Genomic DNA, 25274 nt, shown 5'->3' with positions numbered 1-25274 from the left:
TTACCAAGGAATACTGAAACTTCCAAATCGGTAGCAAAAGTATGTGGATCATGCAGGAGAGTATATTGAGAATGTTAAAAGAATAATAAGTGTATAAAGTTCTCAAATAAAGGTAAAAAATAAATTACCGTTTATATTTGATTTACCCTCGTAATTCTCAGAAATGGTGAATTATACAACCTTCAAGTACACCGGTCTTGAAGCGATATGAATCAAAACCATCCTAAATGGACAGGAACCTTCATAAAAAGCTACCACAAAAACTGCAATAAAAGACAGGGTACTCACTAAAAGCAGCGCTGAAAGAATAGCTCATAAACCGACCCTTTAACTCTCTTGAAGAATTTCTCCATGGAACTTTTGAGGGCTGACCTGAATCTACCAATAAAATAAAATCTTGACACTATTTGTAATCTTGCCGATAATTAATAAAGATTATTTTGATTCTGAAAATCAATAAACAATCCTGTTTTACCTAACCAAACAAAACCACTTCACTAGCCCATTTCATTACTGGACTTTCCCCCACCATCCTGGTATTATTATTTGGACCAACCTGAGTTAGGTATTCTTCATACTTTTTTTTATTTTTTTTTTTTTAAGGAGAAGCCGATCCCTTTTAAGCCTTACTCTGCCCTTCCTCATGGGCCACTGGCCTGTGCGAGGATCTTATCAAACAGAATAAGGAGGTGAGTCGATACAGTACAAGGTCGATGGTACTGATAAAAAGTGCAAGGGTCACAGACAGGATTCAAACCTGCGCTATCTCTAACTCAGACTCAAAGTTTAACGTCTTAGACCGCTCGGCCATCGACACTCCCAAAAAATCAAAGCAATATCAAATCAAAGTGATTATTTTCCTAAGACTATTCTTACTTTACCCAAATCATTTTAGGGATAATTTATAATGACCGGTCATTCATTTATCTCTTTGACTAGTGAATTTGGTCATAATGTATAATAACTTAACATTACAATGACTGTGACATAGGTATACTGAATATGTTTTGCTCATATATTCCATAAAAACATGGTACATAGGAACATGCAATTTATCATGTAAGGAGTGGGGTTATAAGTTATTTTCAGTAACATTTCTAGATAGGCAAATCAATTTTCCATTTTTTAAATTTGTTTTCCACATTCTCCAAACACCTTGTATTTTTATTGCATAACATTTAAGAAAACAATATTAATCTACCCCCTTCTCCATAAAATATGAGTTGATGAGTTTAGGCCCCCCAATCTCAAATCCTAGATACCCCATTGCTATGATCTATCCATGGTTTTTTATTGTCTTGATCATGAGCTGCTAATTACAAATATATCAAATCTGAGCACTGCCTAAAGTGCTTTAGTTAATGATTTATTACCTACAGACAGAAAAGACTGTAAAATCTTATAATATAGGGCCTACCTCTTTCTTAATCATCCTCACAATTAAATAACTAAAATTATTATTAAATAAATAATATTGTTTCTGATAACGGTAGTATTATTATTAATTGTATATTAATGGTTTTAGATTAAACAAAATTTACATATTAACTGTCTAATCTATGGACTCCATTGAAATATAGAGAAAACGCACAACCTCTGAACAACAAGTAATGGTCATATAATCACAATGAATTAAGTAACGCTGACTTCAAGGTTACTAATTGTTATATATTTAAACAGACAAAAACCTAAATTGGAAACCTCATTATTCAATCATTTGTTAATTAATTGGATTAATTTGGATACTTCAAGGATAATTAAAAACTCAGTTCCCTTGGACAGTAGACTAATTTTCCTATGCACAATTCTCCTTAAATAGATTATTATGAAATATATCAACACATGTTGATATGTATATATTAGTTACATTGTTTAAAATTAGGTATCTCAGTAATTCTATGACTAGAAGTGAGGGAGTGAAACTCAAGGAATACTACAGGTTTTAACTTTTGAATATTTTTATTATCTTTATCACATACAGTATATGTAACATGTTTACATAAATTTATATCAAGGGACATAACATAAAAACCAAATATAAACAAAGTAGCAGTTACGTACGGCTTAGCACATGATTTCCTACTGAATAACAGGTTGTTTACAGAATGACATTCTTCATCATTACATGTTGATAAACAAGAAAATAATTTAAAACATTCAATGTACACATGAATTTGGTCATTCATCAATTTTTTTCTCCGGACACTGACTATTACAACGCAGATATTCCAGACTAACAAGAAAATTAAGAAAAAGATACAAACAATTACAAATACAACTCTATTTAGTTTTCAGTTTCTCAACTTTTATGTATGTAATTGCAGGGCTATTTGCTTTTAGATGTGGACTACACGATTCATCTGTCTAATGGGTCTGTGACTGGTGTAGAAAGATTGCAGAGGCTAGGAAACGCTTCCATTATCTACAACAAACAGGCCAAGAGTCTTCAACTCTCAGCAACTATTCTTTTTCAGCAGATTCAGGTAAATTAGCATGTCAACTATTAAACATCAAGATATCAGGTGGATTTTTAAAATTTCTTTTTAAGAACATGTAACAAAAATTTAAAATATTAAATACTGTCATAGTAAACACTGACATAAGTCCTAATTTCATTATATATTTTAATGTAATTATTCAAACATCTTTTGTCACAAACACATGGACTGGTAATGAGTGAGAGACAATATTATATTACCACTTTGTAATGTCTAGCATACTGAATGATGCATCTAATAATGAGGATTACTAGTTCACTGATGCCATGCATGGCTTATTTCTGAGATGGAGTATTATCTATGAGTACATACTCAGGCTGTAAACACTCATAATGTATAAATTAAACCTGCTCAGAAGAATCACACATCGGTTTCAACTGTATAAGGTTTTAAGAGAGTTCATTTTCAAAACATAGGTCTATGAAAATTGAGAAAATGTACAGTTAATTGTGAAGCTAAAAGCACATGGTTAAAGCAGTGAAAAAAGTATAAAATAATTAAGGTATTTTATAGAGGAGATAGGAAGGTCAGTAAAATATATTTTTGTAAGCTTAACAAAATTGTATTGGGTAACATGAATACTTTTGATGAATTGCAGGCAAGCTATGCTGTGGAGGCGAAGGTCTATGGATATAGTCACTACGGAACTGTCAGTTGCCAGGTAACTGGCTTGACTGCCAGTATAGCAGTAAGTATTAGTGACATCAACCTGCAAGTCACCCTGGACAACTTCTCTGTCAGTGATACACAGTAAGTATTATGTATTATTTATGTCTTGTTAGATAATTTGTTAAAATTATTAGTTAGTTCTTATACATTAAGGTGTTTGGATGTGTAATTTTTAAAATGAGATCCCTCCCATGATGCTATAATAATAAATACAGAAAAGGGATTTTTCCAGACATTTGCCATTGTTCAGTGAAACAAAAAATCAGTAACATTACGTTTTGAGATATGCAATCTGATCTCTTCTTCAGGTAAATAACTTCTACAAAAAAAAGGGTGTAAAAGTATATGAGTTTTAAGCATTGTTCTTGTGGGAAAAAGCTCAAGGTCGTTACAATACAGCTGGCTCTTCAAAATAAATAAGGTTTTTTTATATTATCCACTCATATTATCTGATGGGGAACATTAGATTTCTTGGAGGTAATTTTAGTATCATGAAATAACATTAGATGCAAGTGCACAACCAATTGCAATGTGTTTACCAGCCTCAGAACAACTAAGCAAGCTTAGTAAAAACAATGCTCTGTTTCCTAGAGGCTTCAGAAGTACTCTAGTGTATATCCAAGTGTATGCTTATAAGGAGAAGTGTGAACATATCACACATTTCCACAAATTTGTGATTCCCTTTTGTATGTTGTTGCAGAGGTGTGACATCAACATTCCAGGGCTCCAGCCCAGTGGTATCATATTTTGCTCCTGCCATCACTGCTCTCCCCACTCTCTCTTTTGAGCACGTTGAGACTACGGCTCGGTTAGCCATCCAGTCCACGATTGACACACTCAACAATCCCAATTTTGGCTATTATTAGATAAATACACAAAAATATTTGTACTATTGGTTTATAACCATAGTCAATACTTCAAATGAAACAGCAAATATTGAAAAAAATATTTCACACGTTGGTTGGCCTAATTTTTTCATGTCACTAATCAAAGCATGAAAATTATCTATATATCCCTTTTCTAAACAACCCAATGTTATAAAATGGAGCAACATGTGTCATATTTCCAAATTTATACTCTACAAGAACACTCTACGTCTTATAATTTGAAGGTTACATTCCTGATGCATTTCATAAAAATGTTTAACATTACGAAATCCTAGCATTTAGTCATAACTATTTTCAATGTAAAAATTTGTACACTAATCAGGTCATGGCAAGGTTTCAAGAAAGTGAACTAATAGTGTGTATATGAGATTCAGATCAGATCAGGTTTTCAGCAAACCAAATAAATGTGAGGTTTATTATGCTGTAGAAATATTGGATTTTCTTGTCCTGTTCTAGGTGGTTTAATATTCTTTTCTTGGCTCAAGTTGTGTAATGTAAACTTACTAAAAGAATACTGGACTTGAGAAATAGTTTTTAAGGTAGTTATTTACTCTTCACATCCAATGAAGGATAGTCAACAAATTTAAAATAATGTATCTTGGGTTATGCTTGCGTTAAATTTTTTTGCCTAACTCCTTGTAGACCATCCTCCATTGGATATGAAGAGCCAATAACTACCTTAAAAACTACTTACTAAGTCCAATATTCATTTAATAAGTTTAGTTTTCACAACTTTAGCCAAGACAAGAAAATTAAACCACATAGAACAGGACCTACATTGTAAATATTTCAAACCCCTTACAGGCCATCCCTCTGACATGACAAAATATGGTAGTTACTTCAAAAAGTAAGATTTATAGGTGCAGTAATGATGTACCAAGTTTTATTACTTTACCTTTAATCGTTCGGGGATTATTAAGCCTTTTTCTACACCCTGCATATATTTACATTTACACAGGGTTTTACTAATATTGTACAATTTACATTATTTTACGAAGTGAACTAATAAAAATCATTTATGAAAGTGAAAAAACAGTTATTTAAAATCAATACAAAGTGTATGATGTACTAAAAAGTAAGTAAAATGTAAACAGGAATAAAAATAAACCATTTGGAGCGAAAAAAACTGTAACCCTATTGTTTTATTTACCTATACAACTTCCTAATACTAAACTACTACTACCACAGCATTTTGGAACGGATTTTTATCTACAATAAAAAACTCCAAAGGGTTACTATATATTAATACAAAATTTAATCTCGTCATTACTACCAAAGATTTTATCTTCTACAACAAAATAATGGTAATTAACATTGGCAAATCTGGGCTATTTAGGTTAAGCGAGTTAACTCAAATAATGTCTCACATTCAAGAAAAAACAAAACAAGACAGTAACTTTACTTCCCTTTTGGACATTTCAGCCTTCACTCGTTTTCATGTACCAACTGTGCTGTGATCACTTTTTCAGTAATGTAGGCCATTATCCCAAATGGACGGTTTCTGACAATGAAAAAGGAGTTGCACAAATCAAAATTCCTCACTGTTTATCAACTATGAACTTCAAATTCTCTGAGGACACAATGAATGTCTACCAGGGACTCCATAATTCTTGATATTCAGACATTTTGCACAGAAAGTTTAGTTTCAGAATTTTCACCTGTAAAAAGTAAATAAAAATTACTCCTATCATGATATCTATATTATTTAGCAATAGACCTTTTGATTCTTAAACTGCTCTATACGATATATTTTATTAATCTGCACACAGATTAATCAAGTTAAATTCTCCAACTAGTGAGAATTTGTGGAGAAATCAACAAGCTCTCACACTAGATAAGACAACAAATTTCATCTTTTCATATTTTGACTAATTGTAGTACAGTAATACCAAAAAATTTGTTAAAACAATAGTAAGTTAGCTGAAAGTGAGAGAGAAAGAGCTATGTCAAAATTTAGTTAAGTTACATAATTTGTTACCATTCAGAGTTGCTCTATTTGAATGGTAAACTTACTAAAAGAATACTGGACTTGAGAAATAGTTTTTAAGGTAGTTATTGACTCTTGTTGTACCAACTGTGCTGTGATCACTTTTTCAGTAATGTAGGCCATCATCCTAAGTCACATATTTACACAAATGGACGGTTTCTGACAATGAAAAAGGAGTTGCACAAATAAAAATTCCTCACACAAATAAGTAAATTTATTCACTAATTTACTTATTAGTTAAATTATATTCAGAGCACTTTCATTTTACACTATATACATTTAAACTCTTAAAGGATGAAATAATAACCATTTATATAAAACTTCTGTAATTGATGTACCAATAATTTAATTGTCATGTAGTGTTTCAAATTCAGTACAACTCATAAAATGTCATTGTGTGAAATACCAAATTGTATTAACAAATCACATTTTGATAAAGTTTAATACATACAATAATTACAAGCAAAGTAGCAGTTGTTGCAAGGATGTATAAGTGTCTCGTCAAAATCACTTATGTAAATGGTTACTGACAATAAATTGAAATTCGTTTGACAAGCATTTGGTATACTTACTGAATTTGTTTGACAGCCACACATACACAAACACATTGAAATTTATACTTACGCTTGACACATTTCAGTTATAATTAATATACGTACATAACCTGTGTCTCAAAAAAAGTGTATACTATGAATAGTTTCTATTTATTTATGATGGGGAATAGGTTAAAATAATAAAAATGCCAAGAGTAAAAAATATTAATTATTTATATTGCATAGAACTATTGATTGATATATATTTCAGTTAAGAATTACCCAGATGACTGTCCAACTCCCAAATACGTGACACATTGTTGATAAGGATGTCAGGAGCACTGTGCTTGTACAACATGAAGTAGCCCTGAATCTGAGCAGCAGAGACAGGTTTGCTATGAGCTAGGATAGCAGCAGACAGTTTCTGAGCGGCATCAATGTCCGCAGTCTTGTAGAAGCGGTAGAACATCTGCTGTATCTGGTGGGAAGAGCAGTGACCGATATATTCCTTCACATCCACACGTCCAGGCCTGATCAGGGCAGGGTCTAGCCTATGTCAGAGAAACAGATGGTAACATCTGTAAATGTATAATAACAAGAAAACATATATAATAACATTTATATCATAACCATTTGTGTTTCTTCAATTGCAATCAATTAAGTTTTCAATTAAACTTTGAATTTGGCTATTTTACTTCCTACAAAAGAAATAACATCAACACTCATATCATTAAAAATACATTGGGTTAAAATTTGATAACTCTGTGCCTTAACATTTTTTCAACATTGTGTCCTTAATGTTTCTTCATAAAAAACTTTTATTTATATGTCGCAATTCAACCAAACACATTAATTTTGTAAAACATGCTTGAAACAGTACAATTCAAACCTTGGTTGGTCTAAATGTTTGACCAAAATAGATAGCTTTGCAATTACGTAGCACGCAACTAATTATAAATTAAGCATATGATGTAAAGGCAGTTCTCATTCTACATGTACTACGCTTTCAAATCCACCTGGGGTCCACTGTGCCAGTGTTTTTAGCAGAAATAAACATATCAGAGATGGCAAAACATAAATAAGTATCTGACCACCACGGTTCTTATGATTGGGTTGGTGTGTTTTGTCATAGTAACAGAATTAGTACACAAGAGAATTTTCATACCTTTTACGAGATTGTACTGAGTAACATTAAATACTTTCTATGTTTAAAGGACAGTTCATACAAGAACATAGATACCATTATATATTTTCTGAAACTAGATCAAGTGAAGAATAAATTGGCTATTTCAGATTTTAATATTTATTATATTATCACAATTTGCCAGGTGCAGTCACACCACAAAAGATTTAAAGTAGTCAGTCCTATATATTTTGTATGGTTTATGCATAACGTTACCATACTTATCTCTACATTATACTGAAAAAATAATGTACTGCACATATAAGTTTATAGTAAACATTAATTAATTTTATCAAATCTTTGAAGTATTGGTACAAAACATTAAAAAATATCCTACCATCTGAGGAAAAAATTACGGCCAGTTTCAGAGTTATAGAGAATGTGACGGATCAATATTTTAGTCAACATAAATTCTGGAGCAAATTACGAAAAAAGAGTTATACTGACAACACTGTTAAAAATGACTTAAAACAGTATAAAAGTAGAGTACAATAAAACAACTATACAAAAAAAATACAAATTATTATGTATTAAAGTACCTGTTTATGTAGTTTGTAGTCATGAAAACTATCCTGGCTTCTGTTGATGCAACACCATCCAGACAGTTCAATAAACCACTGAAAGTTACACGATTCAAGCCCTCGTAAGCTGCTGACACTAAGAAAACAACAAATTAATTAAATTTAGAGAGACGTATATTTAGATTGTAAATTACAACAAATGTGCTACAAAAACTACTAGGCTAAATATAAATTTAGCTAAAATTACATTGCAACACAGTTAATCAAGTCAGATTACCTTGCTTGGACTCTTGCCGGCTGACGAAGGCTGCGTCAATATCCTCCAGCAGGATAATCGTGTTTTGAGGAGCCACACTCAGCAGATGATTCAGCCTATCATCACTCAACCCTCGCTCACTCAGGTTCAACACACAGATTCCGAACTCCAGTTCTCCAGCCAGTGCAGTGATAAACGATGACTTGCCACATCCCGGTGGCCCATGCAGCAGATATCCTCGACGATAAGGTATACCTATAACATTGTTACTAAAATACTACTTACTACCTTAGAAAATTATACAATTTTTCATCAGGTATTTGGGATTCAATGATAGTCAAGGTTGCAGCCTGCATTGGGGAGTTAATATCAAATAAATCAGTTGATACAATTTCTAATGATATAATTAAAAATAACAATAACTGTAAAAGATAAAAATAACGTTTATATTATAATTAATGTAACAGAAAATGTCAAATATAATGCCGTATTTTTGTTTCATAACATTTCCTTTCTCTTTTGTTATATGGGCAGATATTACTTGATTTTAAAATTAAAATCATATGGTAGAACAATTGTCATGTGTACAGAAAACTGATAAAATATTTTATACAGGAACAAAGTCTGACCATTGGTATAATTACTTGCACTTATATCTAAATGAGATATGTACTCTTACCACATTTTGATTTAAAAAATCCTCAATCTAATCAAAGAAAAACTACAAAACAATTATTATACTTCATATATATATATATATATATATATATATATATATATATATACAGGGTGTACATAAAGTCCTGCACGGGTATAATATTTTCTGAACGATAACAGATAAATCAACAAGATTTGGTACATCAATACTACACCTAAAAATCTACTTTTTGAAGGAACTATCAGTTTTTTGTAATATCATGGGGACGTCCCGCAAGGAGTCGGAAGGAAATCTTAAATAGGAGCATAGGTCAATATGCACATCATTTTAAAGGTCTTATCTAGCAGAGTTTAATGCCGCAAACCGCACTCAAAAAGATTGATCCAGTACAAAATGGCGGCTGTTCAAAGGTTTTACTTGGTTACATTTTATTAGTAGCCATAACCTCAGTAAAACAAAACTGCAACCAAACGAATACTGCAGCTAACTACTACATTATGCTTGTCAGTTGTACAGAAGTGAATTATGACGTTAGTTATCCTCAAGGGTTACACATTTGGTCCTAATATGTTGATAACGGGGAAAACCTGATAACAGTAACAATTAGAAATCTCTTATCTTTGGGTCGCAGTTAGGACTTTCCTATTAGCCTCCCGTATCCAGTGAGGATTTTCGCTACTCCAGTAACGGCAATTGCGCCTGTTTACGCTTCCATTCAGCATAAATGAACACTCGTCCGAAAACACAATATTGATTACATCAATTTCGTTGCGATCTATTTTGGCCATCATAGTTTCACAAAAATTCTATACCACGATTGAAATCACCTTCGTTGAGTTCGTGCACCAAATGAACTTTATAAGGCTTAAAATTAGACCCTTTCAGAAGTTTTTTTAACAGACGTAACAGAGATGTCATGAGTTTGTGCCGCTGAGCGTAGGGACTCTTGTGGATTCTCAATAAATGACTGCAATACATCTAAAGAGTTGTCTTCAGTTGTCACAGTAGCGGGCCTTCTTGACCTATGACGATCGGAAACACTTCCTGTTTCCATAAAGCGTTGAACAGTTCTCCCTACAGTTGTTCTAGAAATTGGCTGCCTCTCGTGAAAGTAGTCATTAAATAAATGGCATGCTTCCTCGTGTGATCGTCTGTTATTTCCCCAACCAACCATCATAAGAAGTGTTATACGTTCACGTTCGTCAAGCGACATAGAACTACAAGCAATACGACAAACTCTTTTGTACTAAAGCGCACTGATAGAAAGGATGGACAGCACTACTAAAACAAGAAAACTAGAATAGCCTACTATGAATAGACTGGTTAATAGGAAAGTCCTAACTGCGACCCAAAGATAAGAGATTTCTAATTGTTACTGTTATCAGGTTTTCCCCGTTATCAATATATTAGGACCAAATTTGTAACCCTTGAGGATAACTAACGTCATAATTCACTTCTGTACAACTGACAAGCATAATGTAGTAGTTAGCTGCAGTATTCGTTTGGTTGCAGTTTTGCTTTACTGGGATTATGGCTACTAATAAAATGTAACCAAGTAAAACCTTTTGAACAGCCGCCATTTTGTACTGGATCAATCTTTTTGAGTGCGGTTTGCGGCATTAAACTCTGCTAGATAAGACCTTTAAAATGATGTGCATATTGACCTATGCTCCTATTTAAGATTTCCTTCTGACTCCTTGCGGGACGTCCCCATGATATTACAGAAAACTGATAGTTCCTTCAAAAAGTAGATTTTTAGGTGTAGTATTGATGTACCAAATCTTGTTGATTTATATGTTATCGTTCAGAAAATATTATACCCGTGCAGGACTTTATGTACACCCTGTATATATATATATAAGCAAAGCCCTCACTCACTCATCACTAATTCCCCAACTGCCCGATATCTTGGAACGTTGAAATTTGACACATGTATGTCTTATAACTTGTATAGAAAAACTAAAGCATTTTCATAAAGATCGAACAACCATAGGGAGTTGAAATGAGGTTGCAACCCCTAAAATAACTATGTTGTGTTTTTCAACTTCCAATGTCCTAAAATAAAGAAATTTGACACACACGTGTCTCATGCTCTCTACAGACAAGTTAAAGAATTGACAATACTTCGGTTTCTGCACATTGCTAAAATGACCTACATTAAGATTTTTTCTTTATTTTTTTTTAAATAAAGGACCACTGGAATGTGTAAAAAACAGAATAAGGAGCAGAGTTGGTACAGTACAAGGCTGAGAGAAGTAATAAAAGATTTAATGGTCACAAACAGGATTTGAATCTGCACCATCTTTAAGTCCAATGTCTTAGACCCATTTGTCACCGACTCTCCCAATGAATAAGTAAGAACAAAATGATGTTAGTGACCGTGAATTCTGCCATGTATCTGACTTGGTGAGTAAGCGTGAATGTGTTTAACCCTTTCCGGGCCAGGCAGCAATATATTGCCACCATAGATCGCGTCTCAAAGGTGCCAGGCGGCAAAATATTGCCACCGGTTACATATGCGAAAAAGCGCCAGGCGGCAATATATAGTCTCCATGATATTCGTCATTTTCTTAAATAAATACGATGTCAAATGATTAAAGTTTTGTTTTTTTTTATTCCCTGGTATATTTGTAGATAATTAATATGAATATCATTTTTATTTTGGAGGTCTATGCATTTTTATTTCGTAATTGTAATGTGACATTATCAGCTGACTCGATCTTTTGTTGTTAATTCTTTATGCTTTAGTGTAATCGTACTATTGTATGCTGGAGACAATATAGAGGCAGGAAACACTGTGACAACCATACTCCTAGATTACAGCAAGGCATTTGATTGCCTTAACCATGAAATGCTTTTAAAGAAATTAGAGGGAATCGGAGTGACCGGTGTTGCTGCAAGGTGGTTTAAGAGTTACTTGGAAGGCAGAACCCAAGTGGTTGAAATAAGTCGTACAGATCACAAAGGGACAATGCAAACAATTCGATCGGAAAGCCAAAAGCTAGATAGAGGTGTCCCGCAAGGATCAGTCCTGGGCCCTGTCATGTACATCATTTTCACCAGCGACATGCCAAATTTCCTTGAGTGGCACTGCTCATTGCTTATGTATGCAGACGACACAGTTCTTATAAATAGTACAAAAACCCCTGAAGAACTTGAAATTAAAGCATACATAGCATTTAACATGGCACTTGAGTACTGCCATAGCAATGATTTGGCTGTTAATGAGAGTAAAAACACACAGCTCTTCTTTGGACCAAAAAAACACCAAGTAACTGAAATACCTGGACTAAACCAATCCGAATATGCTAAACACCTAGGCCTCACCATTGACTCAGACCTGTCATGGAGTCTCCATGTGGATACGGTATGCTCTAAACTCAGTTCTGGTGTATTCGTTATAAAAAGACTCAAATCGATCACAGAAGATCAGAGCATACTCCGAACAGCATACTTTGCTCTTGCTGAGTCACATCTTCGATATGGCCTTGTACTATGGGGAAACTCTTCCAAAACAAACCTCCAAAGAGTACTGATACACCAGAAGAAAATCATCAAAGCCATGCTGGGTCTAGGTCCTCAGGAGTTCTGCAGAGGAGCTTTTATAAACTTAAAAATCCTCACAGTGGTAGCTCTCTACATTCTTGAGGTAATCCTCCATGCTGCACGTCAAGATCTCCCCAGAAGAAACAACCTACATAACCACTTCACAAGAAACGGTAGCGACTATGTTCTTCCCAATCACAGACTGGCACTCTATGAGAAGAAGCCCTCATACATCGGTGCCAAACTTGCCAACTACCTGCCTGATGAGCTGAAAACTCCAGGGCCAAGAATATGAGACAGCGGCTTATCAACTGGCTCCTAGTTCGACCCCTTTACTCAATCGACGAGTACATTCGGTGGAGGGAAGACCCGACTTTTCAAAATCAAAACTAATTTTCGTACATGGATTCATCACGTTCCAACTCTTGCAAACTTTTGACGACATTTCTGTACTCAAAGTTCATGAAATAAAGAGATTTGTCTATTGTCTATTGTCTATTCTTCTTCATTATTTTATTTTGTGGTTGTAAATATTAGTAGTGTTAGTTGTTACGTGCTTAGCTATTGTGTGTAGTAGTTACAAAGACTGACAATTTGCAATCTCACGGGAGTAAAATTTTAAGTAACACATTTGTAAATAGAAAAAGTGTAAATAAATTTCAAATAAAATTGTGTAAATATTTCTTGGTAAATAATGTTTTGAAACTTTTTATGGATCCTACAATCATCTGTTTACCGGTACATCCATAATGTGAATATTTATTTTAAGTTTCTTGCAATGTAAGAGTCAGTTGCTTTAACACTTATAAAATGTTGCAAAGTACAATTATGCGTATTTATACAAAATGTGTCATAAAAAATTTATTTATGATAGAAATAACACAAAATTTTGTATGGTCGTTCCTTTCTAAATGTGCAATATAATAAAATAGCTTCCGACACTAAAATTATTTTTCCTTTTTTAGTTATTTGCAAAATAATTTTAAAAAATAAGAAGTTTTTTATGTAATCTATTAAAACATTATTTTTTAATTTTAAATTACTTAAAACTACATCTATATATTTGTTTTTTGATAGTATATATCTACACGAGTAATTTTGTGCAACTTTTAGGTCATTCTCTAATTTTTATGAAAAATTATAACTTTTAATCTAAGAGACTGCAAAATCGCCAATTTTAGCCTGGCACTTTTGACTAGTCACAAGGGGATATGAGGTGTGAAAACATTTTGCAACATCTCATATTTGGTCCTGGCCCTGAAAGGGTTAACCTATGTCACTATAAACTGTTCTATGAACAGTAATTGCATGCTAGACACATACTATATAAATAATTATGCCTGCTTGTATTGTGTCAGCATTTTATTGTCATTTTGCATCCTGTGGTTATTTTAAAGGTATTCTTTTCACTAATGCAATGTTTTTTTTTTTTTAATCTTTTTAGTGAAATGTTCTATCCTTTCTGCTAATTTTATGTTTATATAAAGGTCTATAAACAAATATAGTACTATACAAGAATTAATGAAATAGCTTCTTCTAAAGCTAAAGTCTGAACATTCACCTTGTGACAAGTGCTTATTGCCCTTGTATCGCAATAACTGCAGCAACAGAAGTCAGTGGCGTGATACTTGTTCTAGCTTTGGTTTTTTTTTTTTTTTTTTTTTTAAGTAGTGACTGTTACATCTATTTACGATGGAGAATTGGCTGAAAACTGGATTTTGTGTTAAGAGAAAACTGGAATCTACTGATGAAGGTGAGCTTAATCGTCCGTCTACTAGCAATGACGTTATAGTGCCTCGAGTATTTTCAAATGTTAAGAAAGGGAAAAAATGTTTCAAAAATATTGTCCTGAATACCTTCAATATGGATTTACGTTCATAGGTACGGAAGAAGAACCTTTACCACCCCAATGCGTACTTTGTTTCGAAACCTTGGCTAACGAAAGTATGAAGCCTTCAAAACTTCAGAGGCACATTTCAACAAAACATCCAGAATGCTTGAATAAACCTTTTATGTTTTTTCAAAGTAAGAAAAAAGAACTTATTTCGACTCGGTCAAATATGGAGAATGTGTCATCTGGGCAAGGCAATAAAAAAATTACTATGGCCTCTTACCAGCTGTCTTTGCTAATAGCAAAAAATAGCACTCCGCACACAGCAGGCGAGAACCTTATTTTGCTCGGAGCAAAAATAATTTCGTCACTTCTGCTTGATGAAAAATCAGGTCAACAGATAGGTCAAATACCCCTATCCAACACTACAGTGAAACGTAGAATTGAGGAAATGTCTGCTAACGTAAAGGAGATTTTAATATCTGCTGTGAGAGAAAGTGAATTTTATTCTTTATAATTAGACGAAAGTACAGATATTGCTGACAATGCTAATTTGTTATGTTTTGTAAGGTTTAATCTCAATGTATCAGTTGAAGAAGACATTTTATTTTGCCACTCACTAAAGACCAGTACAACTGGCCAAGACATTTTCAACTCCTTGGATAGTTTTATTCGCGAACATGGAATTAATTGGTCGAAATGTGTCGGGCTTACAACCGATGGAGTTCGTGCTATGTCAGGAAAATATACGGGCCTAGTAGGTAAAGTCAAGGAAGTAGCTCCGTTAGTTGAATGGACCCACTGCAGCATCCATAGGGAGGCTTTGGCGGTTAAGGGAATGAATCCAGACCTCAAAAGCATTCTTGATGACGCCGTAAAAATTGTGAACTTAATAAAAGCACAATCAAAAAACTCTCGGATGTTTGCTGTAATGTGTGATGAAATGGGAAGCGACCATAAGCAGTTACATCTACATTGTGAAGTGCGTTGGTTGTCACGGGGAAAGGTGCTTTCCAGATTGTTCGAACTTCGAGACGAAGTTAGATTGTTTTTGGTTCAAATTGAACACGATGGCAAAGAAAAGGCCAAACATTTTCTTTGCGATTGCCTCAATGATGAGACTTGGCTGATAAAACTGTCATACCTAGCTGACATTTTTAGCTCTCTAAACATCCTTAATCTTACATTACAAGGAGAAGATGTACATCGATTCTTTGTTCAAGATAAAGTGGATGCTACTATTAAGAAAATTGATAGATGGCATAAAAAGGTACAAGCAAATAAATTTGATGCATTCCCATTGATGAACGAATTTGTGGATTTCCATGAGCTGACAGTCGATTCAGTAACCTCAGAAATTATAATTGAACACTTACAAGGCTTGTCATCCGAACTGAGGCGATACTTTCCACCAATAGCAGCTACTAATAAGTGGATACAAAATCCATTCGACGAGGATAATTTAAAGAACGTCAACTTAGCAGCATTTGAGGTATGTACACATTTTTACATGAACTTTTTGCTTACATTTTATTTATATTCAGAATTTTTAAATGCCGATTATAATTTTTTTAATTGTAATTAAGTATCATATTATATCAATTTTTTTCTGAATTTTCAATGGTAGCTATTTTGTTCTTGTGGGAAAAAATTAACTCTTTCAGAAATAGGTGACAACTGGTTGACCTACAAGCTTCAGTTTTTAAGCGTTGCAAAATTACCTTCTATTAAAAAATATATTTTTTCTTCTTTCAGGAAGATGCTTTAATTGAGTTGTCCTGTGATTCCACCATGAAAACCATGTTCAAGAAGAAAGGTTTGACCTCATCTTGGCTGAATGCTAAGCAAAGCTATCCAGTTTTGTATGAAAAGGCAATGAGATTCCTAATGGTTTTTTCGACAACATATCTTTGTGAGCGTGCCTTTTCAACCTTGGTTCACATCAAGAATAAGTATAGAAACAGACTGGTGGACGTTGAAAGTGATTTACGCCTCAAAATATCTAATTTTAATCCTGACATTGAATTACTTGTTCAGTCAAAACAATGCCAGAAGTCACACTAGTATTATAGAAAATTTATTTGTAATCTTGAATAATCAATAAACTCTTTCTATGTTTTCAATACTAAGCTGTGTACATATTTATTTACATTTTACATTTTTTTTCTATACATGTATATAAATATAAATCATGTGTATTTTATATTAATGATATATATACATATGTATATATAAAATCACGGGTGAGGGATGGGTCGCGAATGTGAAAAAACATTTGGAAGTGGGTCGCCAAACACAAAAGGTTGGGAACCACTGCTTTACACAATTGTCATATTATGAAAACCAAAACTCACAAAGTTGAAGGTGGAGTAAATTTCAAGGTGTATTATATGGTACAATTTCTTCTAACCTCTTTCAGTATACCAGCTGGGATTGCTTATAAACTCTCGAATGTCCGTGACGACTCTCTCCGTTATCCCTTCATCCAGTACAACAGAATTGAGAGGACGTCTTTTTCTTGGATGTCCGAAGGGCCGCCACTCTGCTCCCATTGCAATGTACATAACAGTCTTACCTTCATTTTCAGTCAAGGCAATCTGTCTTGCTGAAACAGAATTTAAAGACTCATTAAATAATAAATACAAAACAAAACTCAATACCATGTAAATTTTTTTAACTTGTGTCTTTTCTAAGGGACAATATTTTTAATTAATTGTTTAAAATTTTAATTCATTAAAACTCTTTTGTATTAAAATAACAATATGTACATACACGTGGTTGTCTATAGTACGATCTTGGTACTACCTAAAACCAAATTAATTTTCTTAATAATAAGTTATTAACAACTCAATAACCAGAAAAATTGATAGACAATAGACAATAGACAATAGACAATTGCTTTATTTTCGTATTCATTAAGAACAGAAATGGCGTCAAATATGATAAGACATATAATCAATTAATTGTAGATAAAAGTTGCTAACTACATTAACAATTAACATGTTTAACTGACACAGTTTAGGTAGCTATTTCTTTAAAAAATGATAAAAGTTTTACCAAAATAACAATTACAAAATACACATATAATTTACATATTTACATTGGTTATATTCTTGAACTCTTCAACACTATATATTGACCTTCCAACAAGCCACTTAATAAGTCTTTTCTTCAGAACCTGCGGAGTGCTGGTTTTGAAGTTCTTCGGAAGCATATTATAAAGCTTCGCTCCAGCATAAGACGGCTTCTTGGCAAAAAGAGCTGAGTGATGTAAGGGAAGACTGAAGTCATTGGCCCGCCTTGTGTTGTAATCATGGATGTCACCATTCCTCTCGGGACGTTGTGTGTAGGCGTGTAGAATCACTTCAGTAATGTACAGAGTTATCACTGTAGGAATTCCCAAGGTCTTGAAAGCCTCTTTGCAGCTATCTCGAAAGTCTAGATCAGCCATGATTCGTATTGCACGCTTCTGTAAAACCAACACTCGCTGGAGATTCCCTGCAGATGATCCACCCCACAGCACTATACCATAACGAATGTGGGTCTCAAACAGAGCATGGTATGCGGTTCTTGTTGCAGTAGGTGTACCAATTGATTTTATCCTCTTTAGCACAAAGAGTGCTGAGCTGAGTTTTTTGCATAAGCCGTCTATGTGGCAGTTCCAAGTCAACCGGTCATCGATCACTACCCCAAGGTGTTTTGTGGTTCGTACTCTTTCAAGGTTGGGTGGAGCATGAACTTCATCCTTATTTTTACCAAAAGTAAGGCATTTTGTTTTTGATGCGTTGAAAATTAAATCGTTCCTAAGGCAGTATTCCTGAGCCATATTTACAGATGTTATGGTGTTCATTTCTAGTCCTGGAACTGACTTGCTGTTGCTTATTAAAACTGTGTCGTCTGCATAAGAGACAGGGTAACAGTGGTTCCCCAAGTAGTCAGGCAGGTCACCAGTGAAAAGTACAAATAACACAGGTCCCAACACTGACCCCTGTGGAACCCCTCTCCTTATAGTCATTGGCTTAGATTTTTCTATTTTCAAGTTTCCCTCAACAACTTTTTTTATTTCAACGATCTGCTTTCTTTCGTGCAAATAACTTTGAAACCACCTGAGTGGTGTTCCTACGATACCGAGTGGTGATGAACGTACAGGTTAACATAGGCAATGAAGCACTTATATTGAATATATGTCACTATATTATACTGAAGATAATAGTCTTATGGTATCAACTAGGATCCTGGACATTCACCAATAATTATACAATATTGCAAAAATAGAACACCGCGACTCAAGGATTTATGTATTAGGGTTTTTGACACCTGAGGTAGAGGGTAGATTAAAATCATCAAAACGTATTGTTCTTGTTCCATAACATATGATGTCAAAATGCCTGTAATCCTATTATCTTTTTAATAGGAAAAGTGAAAAGAATCACAGGTCACAAAATTTATAAATTTTAAATGTACGCTAAACATATTAACTGTAGCTCAAAATAGTTAATTTGTAAAACATATTGAATTAACTAATGTATAGTTTTAACTGTTGTTCTAGATTTGTTGTACCTGTTGTTGTTAATAGCCATATGCTTGGAAGTAGTACACCAGAACTGGGAAGAGTACGATTGTCTGTGCACCCACACTATATATATAATTATTTTGATAATAGGATTCAAATATAAAAAATCACTGAGTGTTCTTTATCTAAAGCACCTTGTAAACTCACAAATTCACAATTAATTATAACACAAATGTAACTTCAAAACAGGTAGTTCATTGTTGTTTGTGTCAGAATTTACCATTTATAACCGTAATATTAGTAATTTACTTCACTAATAAAACATATTTCCCCTTCACCTGTGTTATATACACATATCAGATAGCATAATTGTTTTATTTTACAAATTTATGAAGTTATGTAACCTATTATATTTTATACACACATTATGTTATTGACAGGTTTAGCATAACGATAACAACAGTTTAGCGAGTAAGCTGCATTGTCTGCCGTAAACCAGCGCTGATGTTTTAGGCCTGCCAGATAGCACAACAATCCTCCATAAATGAGATTTACTGCATTCTGAACGTAAAATGAAGAATAGATGATGCAACAAGATAACAGCACAAAAGACAACTTTTAGCCATTGAAGCTTGTGTACAGACATAACTATTATACTACACTAAATTATCAAAAAAGACATCTGGAATTTTCAGCCCCTACAACTTGGATTATTAAATGAACACGTTAATCTGTCGATGAATATTTGATATTACAACTGTGGCTGATTTTCTCAAATATACCTTATTAATGATTTCGAATTGCAAAAAAATGGTTCACAAACTATCTAAAGGGCCGCAGTCAGTTAGTTGAGTTAAAACACACTGTTCATGGAAGATCTACCACATCAAAATCATGCATTCTACCAGTGACTAGAGGGGGTACCCCAGGGTTCAGTTCTTGGCCCCCTCTTATTCATTTTATTTACAAATGATTTGCCAAGTTTCATTGAACCATACAGCCATTCAGTTATGTATGCTGATGACACTATAATTCTCACAGCTAATAAATCAGTCCAGTCCTTGGAAATAGATTCATAAATCAGCATCAACTTATCTCTGTAATATTGTCAAAGAAATGATCTTATTTTTAATGAAGGAAAACAATGCAACAAAAAAGAAAAAGTTTCCTACATTCCGGATCTACTGTCAGCCACATCAGTCAAACATCTGAGGGTAAATTTTGATAATAACTTAACATGGTCACCACATGATGATCTGTGCAACAAACTGAGTAGAGCTCTGTTTGCAGTTAGAAGAACTAAGGCTATCGGCTCATCTGGTACTGTCAAGATTGCTTATCAGACTCTTTTTGAAAGCCATCTTAGATACGGAATCTTGTTTGGGGTGCTTCCTCAGCAAAGAATCTTGAACGGGTATTATTATTGCAAAAAAGAGCTCTAAGAATTATGGCCTGTTTAAAACCCCTTGATAGCTGTAGACAGGTATTTAAAGAATGGAAAATACTGACTGTAGTAAGTTTATACATACAAGAAACAGTTCTTAACGTAGTTGGAAAGAAGATGCAACGGAACAGGGACCTTCATCACTATAATACGAGGCATAGTAACAACTTTACTTTACCCAGTCACCACAGGACATATTTTGAGAAAAAAACCATCATATGTGGGGGCTAGATTCTTCAATAGTCTTCCAGACGAAGTAAAGGAAGAAGAATCAATAAAAGTGATGAAGAAGAAACTGCATCAGTGGCTGTTGAACAGGCCTTTTCACAACATAAACGAATTTTTAAATTTGACAGACATTTTCCCTTAGATTATTAAAAGTTATTAATATATTAGTAATTTATTTATTTATTGACAATATTGTTGTTGCTGTTTACAAATGTTATACATTTGTTTTTAAATTTTGTTTTGTTTTGTTTGTTTGTTTTGTATCTGTATGTTTTGTAACTGTATGTGACACCATTTGTGAATTGGAAGGAGTTATGCTATTAGGAATCTTTACTCTACCAAGACAACCCTTTGACTAACTCGGCTGGATATTAAGCGCATCACACGCATTTAAGTAGAACTCCTGAACTCATAGTGCAGAAGTCTTTTGTGCAAGACGGACGGCTGGTGGAGCAGATGTCTGTCTATTGGCTCTCTGACAATTCCTATCAAAATTCCTATCTGCTTCAAGTGCCATTGATTGTTTATCAGTTTATAATTCAATTTCTTATCTGGTGGTTGTACACAGACCAATCTTTGAGATATGCTTATCAGGATATGTTGGAAATCCTAACCATCTACAATCTTGAGTCACTTTTCATTAAAATTTAATATTACTAACTGTAGCCCCAAGGAAAGTCCCTTAGTCAACTGGGATACAGTCAAAGAAGCCACCATGAGTACAAAAGAGGTTTGAAGGTATGAAACTGTGTTTATACTGTATATATTATAGATGAATGCACAGTACTGGTATTGAAGGCATAATCTCTGTAATTTTTCTCCTTATCACATTCCCACCTACTTTATCCGTCTTGCCAACTCATTACAACCAGTGGCAAAATGGTCACATGACATAAGACATTGAGAGGGTACATCCAGGTAGGCAGGACAACTCGTGATAATGAATAAGCATGAATCTTCCCACACTGATTCAAAGGTGGTTATAAATAACCTTGTTATTGAACAATTTTACTGATTTAAGACCCAGGACTTACTTCAGCTAATAATACTAATAAACTGGTACATATTTTAACATTTTATAAACAAATACTTACTACTTATTTAGATAATGTTTCTCAATAATGATTCTAAATAATGATTTAATTTATACTGCTGTATATTAAACATAAAATGTCTAAACCAAACATTTCTTTAGAAACAAACAAATTGTAAAATGCAGTCTTCATTTTTAAATTGTATTATTATTATAACCAGCCCTATATTACATTATAGTACATCTAAATTATATTGACATTACCTTCTTCCAAAATATTAAAATAGAGTTGCTTATTCCTTCCAAATGATGTGAGCGTGACAGTTTCAAAAGGTATTCCCATGTGCAGGTCTATTGTTGACTGTTCTCTTGTTCTTTCAACTTTTATCCATGTACCCTGATATCTAAAATTAAAACATATTATTACTTCTATAATTAAAACATATTATTACTACCAAATTACATTTGAATTAAAAAAGTATAAAATATTCTGTATAGCTTCAGGTAGCCCCAGCAAGTTTTGATATCAGTATTCAAGTTAAATCTAGTTTGATTATAAACAGTATGGAATATTTACAGATAGTTAATTTTTTAATACAAAAATCAATTCTTGCATTTATTTTCATTATTTTGATATTTATTTATTACTTTTCAGTTAATATTGCATCTCATTATAAAATCACAAATTGAAAAAGTGATTTTATAGAGATAAATTTCATTCTAACCCTTTGAGTGCCAAGCACTTTGTGGATTCAGCACGAATCATTTTTAATGTGTCATCTTCCTCAGTGCCAAACTACTGTTTTTGAAGTGTTTTGTCAGGAGAATAAGTGTAACATTATGTTCCAAAATAATGTAAATGTAATGACATATTAATAATTAAAATATTAACAATGTTTCATTTCATGATGTACTTTTATTATACAAATACTGTGTAAAAACACATTTTATTCATAAAAAATATGAATACCACAAATCTATTTGATTAAAAAGAAATTAAACTGAAATATTATTCTCCTCCTATTAGACACATCTTTCCAAAATACATAAACAATTTATCACTTTGACATAAAAGAAGATCAAAGAGATGTATCTTGCACTAGATAATAACAGTTCCTTTTTAAGCTTTCCTTTTGAGAATGTTCTTAACATTAATATTAAAAATTGAAATGAAAAATGTTTTAATAGAATTCAATAAAGATACTTACAACTAAGAATGAAAAATATTGATACAGTTACCTCATACAATTCACTTGTCAAAAAATGATGAATGATTCCTTAAACTAACCACAATTAATATTTTTATTACATCATTGGGATAGTTCACATATTATACAAAAAATCTCAAAAAGAGTGAACTTTAAAATCAGAGGCTCTAACTTAAATGAAACTCGATATTCTATTGTATCAAACTTCAGATTTTAGTCAGCATTACATAGATGAAGTAGTTATGACTGTTAAACTACCTGTAACTCCATATATATATATATATATATATATATATATATATATATATATAAGTAAGTATATAAATAATTAAAAAGTACATAAACTACATCAATAAAATTAAATAAACTGAAATTCATCATGATTATTTGTTCCCAAATTGTATATGTTAAGCATAAAAACATCATGTTTGTTAATTGGTGTTTATGTGACGCCTGTGCTTTATCAATTGATAAATAACTTAACCTGTATGTATAATAAGTTATTATTATGAAAAATGATATCATATAATTCATTTTTATAGGGGTATTATGTATGCAAAGAGTTACAACAATATTTCTTTATTTTGCAGCTAGAGTGAAAAATATAGTAAAAAAAGGACGAACAAGCTAATGTGAATGCAATATTTAGTTGATTGAACAAAACGACTAATTATAGATATATATATTTTATCCATTCAAGCAAATTAAAAATCTCTACAGTAACTTAAGTCCTATTACATAGCCAATCGAAATATAGCTACTTTTGATATATATAAATATATATATATATATAAATTATATATATATATATAATTTATAATTGACCAACCACTTTTTGATATGAATTTTTATTCTTTAATTCATTACTTCATATTCTGATTACAAATAATTAGGCCCATTGGCCAGTTTTACTGCTTACTAGTATCAGTAAACACGGTAGTTTTTAAACCTATAGTATTTTATAAAATAACCGATTTTCATCCACTTACATTCTCTCAAATCTCTCTAGAGAACAAAATACTATATTTGTGTTGAATTAGAATTGGTATTCAAAAAGATGACTTACTTTCTTACCATAACTTATTTGGTTGACAAGCAAAAAATTACAAAAATAAACAAATTTCTTTAATACAACTTGTTAAATAATTAAGTTATTGAATCCAAGCTTACATCATATGGGTATTCCAAATCAGAAACAGAAGATGTTTTGGATTAAAACTTTACAAGAAACTGGATTTGAAATACTAGATATATAACCAATGTTAATATCAAAAAGCGACAGGTCTAATATAAACCATATCTACAAAATCTTTGCATTCACTTAACACACTCAAACCCTACTAACTTAAAAAAGTGAGTTCCAACACTTGGTATGAAGTCATATTTTGTTTTTACATGTCCAGTGTCGTGTTGCTCAAAACTGGTTTCTACACTAAGATGTTGAGTTTTTCGGGCACCTCTGACTGTTATCCAATGTAAAAGCCATTGATAACTTTTATCTCTGCAAGGTACCTCCAAAGTTATCATGTAGTGTCTTCGCAAGAGTATTAATGACCCCTGTAAACCTTTGCGCAAAACTGCTGCAGCAGCCCCAACACCGAACAGCCCAAATCCAGCACCAAAATAAGGGTTATCCCCTAGTGAAGTTACTATTTCTGATATCGTCATATTGATGTCTTCAAAATATAGGAGAATTAAGTTTCAACCATATATTTAATATGACCTACAGACACTTTCCACTAATGTAGTAAAATTGCACAGTTTCCGACACACGATGATTGCATTTTTAACAATAATATAAATGTAGTAGAATATTTTTATGACAAAATCCGCAGAGTATCGATTGTCTAATAAAACAAAGTATTGCAAGTAAACACTAATAAACAATCACACTTATCAATCAAGGTTAGGTTATGTGTAATACTGGAGTAGTTTAAAACTGTCAGTTCAGTTGTCCAATCGGAATGAGAAACATGTGTTTATCAGCTGATTGTAATAGGTTAATACTACCAACTAATAGATTTGCTAAAATCAAAGTAAAGGTTTAAATAATAATTTATAATTCAGATTATTCTTGTTGAAACTAAAATAATTATAAGTACACAAACAATTCAATTCATTGATAATACATATATTACAGTTGTTCTAATTTGCTGTCTATTTGGTGTTTATAAATAAGGAATATGAAACCTATATCAAAATCAACCAAACCGTTTCGTAATAACAGCAGACTAAAATGCCTATACAGTAATATTATGCACATATAAAACATTTTCAAC

At 32.7% G+C, this 25274-nt stretch overlaps 2 protein-coding genes across 3 annotated transcripts in view; one reads left to right on the top strand and one right to left on the bottom strand.

Annotated features, from left to right (window-relative positions):
• LOC124359893 overlaps positions 1-5118 on the top strand; it is a 57225-nt gene extending 52107 nt beyond the window's left edge. The window contains exons 2-4 of one of the 2 annotated variants that reach the window (XM_046813015.1): positions 2341-2483; positions 3097-3248; positions 3868-5118. In XM_046813015.1, the coding sequence (XP_046668971.1) occupies positions 2341-2483; positions 3097-3248; positions 3868-4033 (461 nt within the window). In that variant the 3' untranslated portion in view covers positions 4034-5118. Of the gene's footprint in view, positions 1-2324; positions 2484-3096; positions 3249-3867 lie in introns of both variants that reach the window. The other variant, XM_046813014.1, reaches the window with a different exon arrangement.
• A 60-nt stretch (positions 5119-5178) lies between these two features.
• LOC124359891 (mitochondrial chaperone BCS1) lies at positions 5179-24956 on the bottom strand. The gene is made up of 7 exons (XM_046813008.1): positions 24341-24956; positions 22052-22191; positions 16980-17174; positions 8556-8789; positions 8297-8414; positions 6857-7125; positions 5179-5712 (listed from the first exon to the last, which is right to left on the bottom strand). The coding sequence occupies exons 1-7, from the start codon at positions 24661-24663 to the stop codon at positions 5672-5674; spliced, it is 1320 nt and encodes a 439-aa protein (XP_046668964.1). The 5' UTR covers positions 24664-24956; the 3' UTR covers positions 5179-5671.
• Between the last annotated feature and the right edge of the window lie 318 nt (positions 24957-25274).

This window comes from Homalodisca vitripennis, chromosome 4, assembly GCF_021130785.1.
Source record: "Homalodisca vitripennis isolate AUS2020 chromosome 4, UT_GWSS_2.1, whole genome shotgun sequence".
Classification (NCBI taxonomy): domain Eukaryota; kingdom Metazoa; phylum Arthropoda; class Insecta; order Hemiptera; family Cicadellidae; genus Homalodisca; species Homalodisca vitripennis.
Note: the sequence above shows the minus strand (reverse complement) of the source record. Positions and strands in the feature narration are given on the sequence as shown.

Excerpts from the sequence above, each read along its gene's own strand:
- LOC124359891 (XM_046813008.1), bottom strand. The coding sequence starts at position 24,663 with ATGACGATATCAGAAATAGTAACTTCACTAGGGGATAACCCTTATTTT. Across the intron at positions 8,790-16,979 it reads CAGCTGGTATACTGAAAGAG|GTATACCTTATCGTCGAGGA; the intron begins GTTAGAAGAAAT and ends ACAATGTTATAG. Across the intron at positions 5,713-6,856 it reads GGAGTTGGACAGTCATCTGG|GTGAAAATTCTGAAACTAAA; the intron begins GTAATTCTTAAC and ends TACTTTTTACAG.